This window comes from Cetorhinus maximus, chromosome 18 (assembly GCF_964194155.1).
Source record: "Cetorhinus maximus chromosome 18, sCetMax3.hap1.1, whole genome shotgun sequence".
Lineage (NCBI taxonomy): Eukaryota > Metazoa > Chordata > Chondrichthyes > Lamniformes > Cetorhinidae > Cetorhinus > Cetorhinus maximus.
The window spans coordinates 67,316,921-67,330,005 of record NC_135896.1 but is presented as its reverse complement, the minus strand read 5'-3'; the positions used below and the strand labels follow the sequence as shown (position 1 = coordinate 67,330,005).

General features: G+C 41.8%; 1 protein-coding gene across 5 annotated transcripts in view; it reads left to right on the top strand.

Annotated features, from left to right (window-relative positions):
* The window catches only part of akap6 (A kinase (PRKA) anchor protein 6), a 467,239-nt gene that overhangs the window by 373,185 nt on the left and 80,969 nt on the right, over positions 1-13,085 (top strand). For all 5 annotated transcript variants that reach the window (XM_078562838.1, XM_078562835.1, XM_078562834.1 and 2 more), the window contains exon 10: positions 7,815-8,039. In XM_078562838.1, the coding sequence (XP_078418964.1) occupies positions 7,815-8,039 (225 nt within the window). The remainder of the gene's footprint in view (positions 1-7,814; positions 8,040-13,085) is intronic.

The window sequence follows — 13,085 nt, the reverse complement described above, 5'->3', positions numbered from 1 at the left end:
AATTACAAAGAGAAGGAAAATGAATTTAACATCACTCTGAACAAACAGAAGAACCAGTTGTCAGAGAAGACTCAGTAATGTTCCATATTCCAGGAGGAAGCCAAAAGCTACAAGAAAGAGACTGAAAAACTGAAGAAGCAAATGGATGGAAAAGAGGAGGCATTGAAATGAAAAGCTGTCGAACATTATAAACTGTGAACGGATAATGAAGCCATGAGTTGCACAATTACAGAACTGAAACAAGTTAAGACTTCGCCAGAGACAGACTTGGTCAACAATGAGTCCCAAATGGAAGACAAGGGCAAAGCTCTGTTGCAGACAGAAAAAGGAAAGACAAAAATGAGATCAGAAAATGTAAATCTGACACTGAAGCGCAAGGCACTAGAAGAAAAAGCTGAGCTGAATGAAAAGATTCATAAGCTTGCAAAAGGACTTGAAAATAAAACAGCAAAAGGTGTTTGGCTGAAATTGTGAAACAAGTGGAAATGAAAGTTCCATTTGTGAAACATCAACATCCAGCAAGAACACCACGGAAAAAGAAAATTCGAGTCCACTCGAGGAACAAATGGAGTACACATTCCCTTCGTAAGAAACAGGACAAACCCAGTGTCTAAAAAAAGCAGACAAGCTGTTAATAAAGAGAAACACAACTTGGAGGAGCGCAAAAGGCAAATCAAATGGAGATAGCCAAGTACCAGAAACATAAGAGTACTACTACCATTCCTCCAAACATGACAGACCGAAATGTGGAAGAACTGTCAAGCCTCAAGACCGTCTGAATTTATAGTCAGAGACTTGAGATGGGGGAGCAGGGATAGCAAGTAAAGATTCTATTACAAATAGTTATACTCCATTGGAAAGGAAAGTTTTCTTTGGAGAAGAAAGGGGGATGTTATATGTTGTATGATATTGCATGTGCCTGCATGCTCTGTAAATGTGCTCTGAGACACCACCACCCACCATATTACAACATGGTTGGCAGCAGTGGGATATCAGCGCTATAAGCATAGTACAACAATTTCAGAATCTAAACTCTCTCGCCCCCACCAGCTCCCAAGTCTCAGGAGCTAAACTCTCTCTCCCTTCAGCCTCCAAGCTCTACCCCCTCCCCCAGTCTCTGGGCCTCGGGCCTCATTGTCGCTGCTGAGCTCCAGGCCACTGCCAAATTCCGGGCCACTGCCGAACTCCAGGCCGCCACTGCTGCCACCAAACTCCAGGCCACCCAGCCACCGCCCCCGATGACACTCTCCATCCCACCACCCTGCAACTCAATACTCATCTCGCTTATGGCGCCGTCGTTACCCTTGCGCTAGCTGGAAACTGCAGCAGGGCCAGCATCATCATCACTTCCAGTTCGGACCAGCCCTGCAACTTGAGCTCTCCGGTTGGGGAGGAGGGGGGAGAAAGAGAGGTTGAGGTAAGATGTGGAGGGTGGGGAAGAGGGGGAGGAAGAGGGGGAGAGAGGGAGAAGAGGAGGGGGAAGATGGAGGGAGGGGGAGAAAAAGAGAGGGGGTGAGGGAACTGCTGCAATCTGAGGTGGGGGATTCGAGGAGGCGGAAGAAAAACTTAGGGGGAGAAAATTGTTTCTGGGGGGTGTTTGTGGGGGAGAAAACTGCTGCAATCCGGGTTGGGGGTGGTGGACCGGGTTGTGCTGCACTAGTTAAAGGTTATGAAGAAAAACTTAAAATTAACTTGTCTAAACATATATTAAAACAGGGTCTGCTTTTTCTAAAGTTAGCTCAGTTTTAGGATGTTTGAAGCTATTGAAATTCAGAAATATGGAACATAAACTCTATGATCATTTTTGGTGTCCGAATGCTTAAGTTAAGCAATGTTGCTAATTGCAAATGTTTGAATGCTGCAGTTTGGGGCAATTGATGACAATGATGTCATTACGCTACTTGCAATGTTAAATGATAGCTAAATGATTGCTTTTGAGCGCAATTGATATCAAATGATGGCTAAATGGTTTCAATTGATTTCAAATGGTGGCTAAATGATTGTTTTTGAGTGCAATTGATGTTAAATGAATGCAAATGAACATTGTTCAATGCAAATGATGTCAAAATATTCAGGTAGGGAAGTGCCTTTACAGCACTGCTTATGGACAAGGAGAAACAAACATGTTTCCTCCAGGTCCAATAATCCACCCAGAAAACAATGCCTCACCTCCGCTTGACACCTATCCTCAGCAATCACCAACTTTCCCTGACCCCCATCTCTCCATCCAATTTCTCTCCCAAACCCCCATCTTTCTCCCAAATCTTTTTTCCAACCCCTCATCTCTCCCTCCGATCTCTCCTGACAAACCTCATCTCTCCCTCTCCAATCTCTCCCTGACCAACCCCATCTCTCCCTCTCCAATCTCTACCTGACCAACCCCATGTCTCCCTCTTCAATCTCTCCCTAACCAACACCATCACTCCCCCTCCAATTTCTCCCCAACACCACCATCTCATCCTCTGATCTCTTCTGACCTTCCAACCCTCCTCCTATATCTCTGATAAGCCCATCTCCCTCTTCATTTTTTTCCAGCCCTTCATCTCTTCCCCGACCTCTTTTCAACCCCCTGCCATCACTACATCCGCATCCCCCGCCAATCCTCCAAGCCATAATGTATCCATGACCATCTCATGATCTCAAATCTGAGCAGCATGGATTTAGCTGCTGCTGGGCTGTGAGTTTTTCTGCAGTATTCTCTGCCCAACAGTGAGCAAACTTGACAATCAGGTTGGACTCCAGGAGGGGAACCTATTTAAAATGGTCACGCACACTGCATACTTAGATTTTTCCTGTGCTGCTGCAAATGCACAGTATCTTAAAGAGGGCAAGCTGTAAGTGGCCTGTGCAGCACCTACTGGGTTGCTGTGGGTCATGCATGCATGCAGCTTAGAGGGAACTTTGGCCACAAAGGCTCGCAGCAGGACATCATGTCCACCAAAGGCCTTTAGAGAGCAATTCTCTTATCTCAACTTCAGTGACTACTGATGCTTGAGACATCTTTGCTTCACAATAGAGGCTGTGACTAAAATCTCCCAAGTTTTACAGCCAGAACTGCAAACTTAAAATTGGGCAAGGACTGTGTTGCCTGTGGCTGTCAAGGTGGTCAGTGGCTCTTAACTTTTATGCATGTAGCTCCTTCCAGGTGGCAGCTGGAGACAAAATCAACAGCCCTTGTTTTGCAGTACACTGCTGTATGAGGGATATCACTAAGGTTCTCTGTTTATAGAGTAACAGTTTAGCTCCTCTTGTCAGAGACAAGCAGGTGAAGTGAGCACAAGTGTTTCCATAGATTTCTGGCAGACTTTCCGTGCACCAAGTATTTGGTTGTGTACATCCATCAGCCCTCTTCTGTAACCTGGTCATCTGAGTTCTCATTTTAGTTCTCTGCAGCAGAACCAGTGTGCAACCTTACCCTCTAGCAAGTTGCCCCATGTGCTAGCTTTTCTCCTTATGCTATCCTTTCCCCTTGCACTATCCTTTCTACTTGCTCTGGCTCCTTGTGCTTGGGCTCATTGAACTGGATTTTCATCCTCAAGGTGGGTAGGGGAGCCAGGAAAATTCCTGGCTCAGCCCACCCACCTCAGGAGAAAATGCCCGTAAAGACAGGATCTTCCTTTCTGGGGGCCAGGTGCAGACTGGAATCAGGCCAGCCAACCTGGGAAGAAATGCAGGGGTACCACAGGGGCTGCCGGGTGTGGAGGTGGCCTGTTTAAAGGGACCACCCCAGCCCTGTGGGACTTTGTCTCAGTGAAATTAAACACAAAGCCACAAAGTTTATTTCCACTTGCTGGCATTGTGAGCTCCCTTGTCCTGCTAACACAGAGGTACATTGTGCCACTAGTCTCCAGTAGCCCAGCAGCTCTCGTCATTCTGTGCCATTTCAAGGTCCGGCATCACGTCACTTGGGGGCCTGCTGCTAAGGATCACTTTGTATTGGCAATGCAGTGGTCAGTGCTGAGTGACCAGGGGCCTCTGCTGTGAGGTGACTGTGCATCCCACTGTCAACACTGGTGCCTGATCATAACCGATGGCTGTGTCAGCAACTTTTTCTCTAATTTTATTGGTGACTTTTCTGACACCTAGTGCTGCAGGCTTCATATTACAAGTCCACCCACATTGCCAGATCTCACCAGATCATTGGATCACTTGTGTCACTGCAACCAAGTTCATGCAACCACCCTGTGGCTGCTGACTTCCTCCACAACCTCCAGCCTTGCCTTCCTAGTGAGGCTTGCTGCCCTGTTCCTCCCACTGACTGAGCAGTTCTTGTCGTGCCCTTCCCACCTGGAGAAGCACACCCAGGGAAGTATCACTAAACCTGTGCATCACCGTTCCTCTAACTGCAGCCATTCCTTCAATGCTTCCCTTAATTAGTCTCCTTTCCAGGCGCCTCTACTTGTGATGTCCATAAACTTAATGCTGCTGTCCCTTTAAATATGAACCACATTTCAGCTGCTGGGACTTCCTCCTGCCCACCACATGGGTGGCTTACACACTTGCCAGCCATTAATTAGATGTAAGTGGCAAAATCTCCTTCCATGTGCCACCTCCCACCAAAGAGACCATGCACCTGTTTTGGGCCCTGACACTGGGACATCCTCCTTTCTGGTAAAATTCAGCCCCATATGTCTATTATCGGCATTGATGCATTCCATGAAGGTATCTAATACAAGACAAAAATAACAACACTAATCATTAATACTTCTGATCTTAAATACAACAACCTAAATCCAGATTATACAGGTAAATTTCTGCTGACAACCAGATTGATCAGTACCGACATTAATTTTCCAACCAGTTACATCAGCCTACTAGTCATTGACGCTTCAGTTTTCTCAGCACTTGCTTCACTGCTTGACAGTGTTCCACTGCCAAAGATGCTTGGATTGCCTGCCTAGATTCCTCATGACATTTCTTAAGCCCTTATACCCCTGATGAAGCTGGAGAACCACAGGCAGGCAGGTCCTGGCGATTAGGGGTGGCGGTTATGTTCCAGTGGTGTTGCAAAATCTGCTTCATAATTCATTTGTTTTAGAATGTAACTTTTAGTTTTAGGAATTGAAGTTTTAACTATATATAAATGGGGGCATCTGATTGAGAAACTGATAAGCAACCCTGAAGTAAATATAACTTCAACAAGGTTGGAGTTAATTACAGCTAAAAGCTAACTTATGTTTGTCTTGCAAGGTCAGAGGTGATAGTGAAAAAACTTGAACAATTAATGATCCATCTTTAAGTTTGTAATGGAGCCAGGGAGTCTGACAAAAGAATTATAAAACTCCCTTAGCAATACCAATTATTCATATGGGTTGCAGAATCAAAGAGTTGTGTCGAAGGTTAAATAATTTGTTTGCATTTCTATTTGAATCAGTCCAAATTTCCATCGAGATAATGATTCAGGTTAGAGCCTCAGTTAGAAGGTTCTTTGGCTTAATTTATCTGTGTGTGTTTGCTGACATAAACAGGCAGTTCAGTTTGGGATTCATAAGGGAAAAGTATCTGAAACATTTGCTCTAGCTTGCACCTAGTGGGAGAAATCCACAGAGCCTTGTGGCAGAAAGCAGTCAGCTTGGATAGTTAGCTTGGAAAGAGCTGCACAGATGCTGTGGGAGCAGACTGAAAAAAAAGCAGTCTATGTATATCCAAAGCCAAGACAAGGAGGTGAAGGGAACCCAGTTCTGAGGTCTTTAAATAAAATTGGAGGATCGCTTTGCCAAAAGCTAATGGATGGATCCCCATGTAACTTGAAACTCGAGGAATAGCTGGAATACTAAGGAGAGTTAAAGTAAATTCCATAGGGCTGTGGCATTCTTTTGGGTTGGTCCCAAGAAAAGTGAATGAACCTTCAAGATTTCATAAGATAAGGGAACTCTTGGGGGAAGTTAAAAGAAGAACTGAGTTTATAGCATAAGTCATTAGAAGCTTTAATGTTGAGTTAGTGGTGCCTACTTTGTTTAATTTATCTTTATATATGCAAAGTTTATTTTTGTCTAAAAAAGTGTGAAATCTTGTGGTGCAGTTCTGTTGGTTATTTGCTGGCTGTTTGGATTTCTTCTTTAAGCTTTAACAGTCTCTAACAAAATCATAATAGTGGCAATGTTTTAGCCGCAGAGGTAGCCATTGTTGCCACTGCTCCTTCATGGCCCATCAAGCAGTCATAAAGTCTGAATAGACCATGGTGAAGAAGAAGAATATAGAATCATAACACAAAGAAAACTAACATGATCATCTTTACTCTGCATGAGCACCATCTCTTGTATGTTTAACACTGGTGGAAGCTACAAACAAATCTGCACTCCTTGCTTAACTTGGCCTCTACACTGAACCTCTAAGCTAAAAAGTATGGCAGCAGGGAAGCCAGCAAGAAATGAAAGAAGGAGAGGAAATAATAATGAAATACTTAGATGGTATCTAATCATGCCATTACATCACTGCAGTGCACAAAGGAAAAGCACTGCATTACACACCTTTTTGTTGTTTGACTACCTCACCCATTCTGTGACCACATTAGACAAACTGTTTAATTAAGTAAACAAGTTTACATTAACGTATCAAAATGGTGAAATTGCTTTTCAGAAAAATAATGGAAGCAAAATTGGAAATGAGAACTGGATGCTTTTGTTACTTGGTGCCATTTCTGGCCCTTATGAAGGAAACTGAATTTAATTCCCTTTCATTTATTATAATATAAGGTTTAAATTACGCAGGGAGTCTGGGTAGTTGTAAATGTTCAGCAGCTTGAATCTGTCATAGCTAAAAGTGATGCATTATACTATCAACACAAAGCAAAAATATTTAACATTGCCATCATTTAATTTGAATTGACACTATAAATAAGAAACAAAAATTTAAACTTTAGAACGAGTTAAAAATAAAATGGGAAAGAATTTAATGTTGTTTTCATCTGAAGTGAACAGTCTGACACACAAAATGATAAAATAAAATATCAGTGGTGCGTAGAGTTTAATCCAGGAAATTTTGTCCCCTGTGCTACACATTACTCCATCTCAATTGCATATTAAACAACCCTATCAAAAAAGGCATTGGCATCTGCTGTGCTGCCACAAATTGTGAATTAAATGAAATTGATGTCCTCTGTCGTATATTTATGAAGACAGACCATTCTCAGAAGTATTCTGCTTATGAAGAATTTATGATTGCAAACTGTTCCTGAACAAAAAGTGGCAATAAATTCTTTTTTTAAACTCCCCTCTCAGGGTATTGAGTCTGCTGCTGCTGGTAAATTTGTCACAGCAGAAAACAATAGCCAAATCTGGATTCCACTGTGAGGCTTTATGTTATTAGCATTCCCGTGGTACAAGGAACTGGTTTGCCAGAATTATTCACCTAACATTTTCTTGAATAGATTACTCTGATATCATTTGTGTATAATGATTTCATTGTGCCTGGATGTGATAGACCCACCCACACCCAGCACAATGACTATTTATTGCTCACAATATTGCTTAAAATTACCTTATGTTTTAAATGGACAATTTAGTTATGGGGATTATCATCTAATTGACAATTTCAGTGTGTCTTTTTTTGTTTTTAAACTCATGTAATAATTGTGCTTCATTTAATTAATACAGGGCAGTAATTTGGAAATTTCTTGACATAACATACTCTGTTTTTGTTCATTTATACAGCAGATACGCAACTGTGTTTCAGACTTGATTTTAATTGAATTTTTTAAAGGCAGTGGTGTTTCTCACTAGTATACATGTCAATAGGTGATTATTTGTCAATACTAACCTTAAAAATAATCACAGTGCATGAGGCTAATTGATGTTTCTCTTTTGCTGTGTCAGAGAACGCTTGGAGAGAAGACCCGGGACACAGTAGCGGGGCAGAGTGGGGCAGGAACATGTGATCTTCTGTCACCTGAAAGCAGCAGCCTAGTGAGGCAGCTGGAGGTCAGGATCAAAGAGCTGAAAGGCTGGATGAGAGATACAGAGCTTTTCATCTTTAATTCCTGTTTGCTTCAAGAAAAAGAAGGAACAATGGAGGTCCAGAAAAAACTGCAGTATTTTAAGGTAGCAGTACACACAATGTCCTTTTAATGCATTTTATATGGTACACACATGGCAATTCATAGATGGTTTATGGCAAACAAAAGCAATAAGTAGTAAACTAAAATAAATTTAGCTTTTGGAAAAGGATGAAACAAATACCATACTTTAGAGGATTATATGGCGCATTGCCAATTTGCATGAAAATAATTGTAATATAGATGCCCGTTATGGGAATTTTGTTATGAAAGTAGGAAACAAAAACATAAGAACTGCAGTAAAATCCCTTTTGCCTGCATTGTAACAATTTTCCTGAACAATTTGTAATACAGCAAAATCCTATATTATTTATGTATTCTGTCATTCTCGATGTATTTAAACTTTGTGTCAGACACACATGTGAGAGGAAAAATATTCCAAACACTAATGACAACATTGAAATGGGAAGTTCCTTTTCCCCAAGAACTGCCATTCTTCATCTTGAGTCCTCTGACAGAAGGCAGGTCCTTGGCGATTATTGGCTGAATCATGGCAAAGTGATGTGATTTTTTGCTACCAGCAGAACGGGGAGGAAGGCCCTACGTCTACCTCAGCCAGAACGGGGATCGATTCCCATGTTGCTGCCATTAATCTGATCCACACACTAGCTGTCTAGCCAACTGAGCTAACTGGACCCCAATAATTACCACATTTTGACTATATTCAGGCCATGAATGACAGTGATACTACATTTACCAAAGAGAATTCAACTGATACGACTATCCTTTCTGAGACTTTGTTAAATACAAACATGTATTTTTTATGCTTATATTTCCTCACAGAGCTAAACTTTCTACCTGATCCATGTCTCACTCATAGTAGAAACCTATCTGGGGGTTGCACATTCTGTGAATTTTAATATTTAGTTCCATCAAGGACAGTCAATCAAATTAGTGAAACAAAAGTTAGTTCACATAACTAATATGGAGTGGGAAGTTTACTAAAACACAACCATCCTGTAATAGTTCACATTAAGACAATGAAAATGCAAACCTAGTTACCGATCTTGGCCATATTTTTAGGTGCAGCCACTGAATGAAGGCAAGGTACTTTCCCACAAGGAGGGAAAATTATTCGGGTGAGTCACTCTGGACTGCACTCACACAGATCCAGGTGACTAATTCAAGAGTAACATCAGCTGAAGCTTGGAAATAATTTACTTGTCCATTCTCTTGGGAAAAGTGCAAGGTAATGGGAGAAAATAATAGAAACAGAAACAAAGAGGAACAGAGAGAGGGAAAAAGGTAAATCATTTTGGCTCTGTATGCTTGTATACTTAAAACCAGAATATACTATAAGCATCAAAAGTACATATAATAATTTCATCCTTAGGAAAGCCTTCATAACTTAGTGATTTCATCATTTTTGAATCATTACATCACATTCATAGAATAAGCAACAGAGAAACAGTAGTCATGATGTTTGTAATAGATCAAGATGAAAGTTTTTTTAAAACTTGTATTGAGCCAAAATTACTTATCATTACAACTGACTATGTTAAGCAAAAATTAGGCCTTGTCAACAATTATTAATTCATTTATCACTTATATGCGTCTTTCACTGGAGAAACGTAGAAGTGGATGATAGAAGGCTTCCATTTTATAACCTGCCGACCAATATTACTCCTCTACTATCAGTATAACTAGACCTAGGATTAATTTTTTTAGTAAAATGGAAATGTAAACACATATATTTTATCACCTCTCATCCAGTTCATAAAACCTGCTTATCAAGCCAGCATTGTGTTGCTACACATTGGCATATCAGCACTTATACCATACAAAATGAAACTTTTCACCTAGGACTTCCATTTTAGGAGTTCCTGGCATGCCTATTGCCAACAAAAGAAAAAAGAGGCTAGAAGCTTCTCCACAAAGGCAGAAAGATAATGATTGAGTAAGTCAGCCCAGGTCACTTTCTCTTGGCAGCTAATTCAAGAGTAGTGTTGAGATAAGAAGAGGAACGAGTTCTCTAAGTCAAGAATTGATGTATACTGCAAGAAAGGGAGAGGCTTGAAAAATGATTACCAAAATTATTCAAACAGAATCATGCAGGAATAGACTTAGATTTGAGACAAATATTAGAACAGAAGAAATAGGAGCAGGAGTACGCTGTATGGCCCCTTGAGTCTTCACCATTATTCAACAAAATCATTACTGAGCTTTTGCATCTATTCCACTTTCCTGCCCCCTCCCCCAACCACATTTGAGTGTCCAAAAATCATGAATACACTCAACAATTGAGTATTCTGTGGGGTTGAGAATTCCAAAATTTCACAGCCCTCTGAATGAAGAAATTTTTCCTCACCTTAATCCTAGATAGCTGACCCCTTATCCTGAGGCTGTGACCCCAAGTTCTAAACTCTTAAACCAGGGGAAACAGCCTCTCAAGAATTTGCCCTGTCAAGCCTTCTAAGAATTTTTTATATTTCAATAAGATCACCACTCATTCTTCTAAAACTCCAGAGGATATAGGCCTATTCTACTCAATCTCTCCCCAAAGGACAGTGCTTTCATTCCCAGAATGAATTGAATGAATCTTTATTGTCCTCCCTCCCCTCTAAGGCATGTATCATCTCTTAGATAAGGAGACAAAAGCTGTACACAGTACTCTTAAGTGCAGCCTCACCAAAGTCCTATATAATTGTACAAAACTTCCTTATACGTATGCTCCAGCCCTGTTGCAATAAAGTCCAATATACCATTTGCCTTCCCAATTGTTTTCTGCACCTTTATGTTAACTTTTTGTAATTCATGTACAAGCACACCCAAATCCCTTTAAATACCAACAATTGTTGGCCTCTCACTTTTGAAAATTATTCTGCTTTAACATTCTTCCTACCAAAGAGGATAAGTTCACATTTTGCCACAATATACTGAACCTGTTTGTATAGGTTCTTCTTGCCCAACCACTGAATCTGACTATATCCCTTTTTGGCCTCTTTATGTCCTCTCTGCAGCTTACCTTCTCAACTAGCTTTGTATCGTCAGCAAACTTGGATATATTATAATAAAAGCAAAATATTGTGGATGCTGGAGATCTGAAATAAAAGCAAAAAATGCTGGAAAAACTCAGCAGGTCTGACAACATCTGTGGAGAGAGAAACAGAATGAACATTTCAAGTCCAATATGACTATTTTTAGAAAGTGCTGGAAAACTCAGTATATCTGGCAGTATCTGTGCATCTGTGGTTTCAGTTTTTATATTGAATATATTATACTCAGTCCCCCACCTAAATCATTACATAGATTGTAACTAGTTGAGGCACAAGCACTGATCCTTGCAGCACTCCACTCCAATTAATGCTCATCTAAGGGCCTCATCCTGAGGCCACTGCTATTAACCCAGGAGTGGGCAGGGTTAGGGTTAGGGTTTATTGCCCATCCCTAATTTCCCTTGAGAAGGTGGTGGTGAGCTGCCTTCTTAAACCGCTCCAGTCCATGTGGTGTAGGTCCATCCATGGTGCTGTCATGAAGGGAGTTCCAGGATTTTGACCCAGCGACAGTGAAGGAATGGTAATATATTTCCAAGTCAGGATAGTGAGTGACTTGGAGAGGAAATTTCAGATGGTGGTGTTCCCATCTGTCTGCTGCCCTTGTCCTTCTAGATGGTAGTGGTCGTGGGTGTGGAAAGTGCTGTCTAAGGAGCCTTGGTGAATTCCTGCAGTGCATCTTGCAGATGGTATACAGTGCTGCTACTGAGCGTCGGTAGTGGAGGGAGTGAATGTTTGTGGATGTGGTGCCAATTAAACAGGCTGCTTTGTCCTGGATGGTGTCAAGCTTCTTGACTGTTATAGGAGCTGCATTCATCTAGGCAAGTGGGGAGTATTCCATCACACTCCTGACTTGTGCCTTGAAGATGGTGGACAGGCTTTGGGGAGTCAGGAGTTGAGTTACCCACTGCAGGATTCCTAGCCTCTGACCTGCTCTTATAGCCACTGTATTTACATGGCTACTCTAGTTCAGTTTCTGGTCAATGGTAACCCCCAGGATGTTGATAGTTGGGGATTCAGTGATGGTAATGCCATTGAATGTCAAAGAGCGATGGTTAGATTCTCTTTTGTTGGAGATGGTCATTGCCCGGCACTTGTGTGGCACGAATGTTACTTGCCACTTGTCAGGCCAAGCCTGGATATTATTCAGGTCTTGCTGCATTTGGGCATGGACTGCTTCAGTATCTGAGGAGTTATGAATGGTGCTGAACATTGTGCAATCATCAGCGAACCTTATGATGGAAGGAAGGTCATTGATGGAGCAGCAGAAGATGGTTTTGCCCAGACACTACCCTGAGGAACTCCTGCAGTGATGTCCTGGAGCTGAGATAACTGAACTCCAACAACCACAACCATTGTCCTTTGTGCTAGATAAGACTCCAACCAATGGAGAGATTTCCCCCTGGTTCCCATTGACTCGTTTTGCTAGGGCTCCTTGATGCCACATTCAGTCAAGTGCGGCCTTGATGTCAACGGCAGTCACTTTTACCTCACCTTGTGAGTTCATCTTTTTTGTCCATGCTTGAACCAAGGCTGTAAAGAGGTCAAGAGCTGAGTGGCCCTGGCGGAACCCAAACTAACACATGTCTTTATTAATGTGGAAGTCAGCCATCAGTTTGAGGAAGAGATGCCTTGTTAATTGTAAACCACCACAAATTGCTGGCCACTTTGTACTTTTCTTCCATTAGCTTTGTGAAAACAGCATATGCTTAACATCTTGGGGGACGGCCCGTCGCTGGTCTGTTAAGTGCCTGAGTGGTACAAAATGTGGTGGACCTCCTCAAAAAGAGGCGACATGGGCGTCTCATGAGGCTCTGTAGCCAACTCCGAGGCCCCCATCGCCTCCCTAAGATTCCGCCATAATTTTAGCCTTCAGAGTTTGATAGATTTAGAGCTGTAATATTTAATCTGATGAATGCAGCTCAGAACCCAGATACAATAAAATCCAGTATGCCTATTTAAGCAGATATTTAAGATCCCATGGCACTATTTGAAGAAGGGCAGATGTTCTGGACAATATTTTCTGCTCAAGTCACACA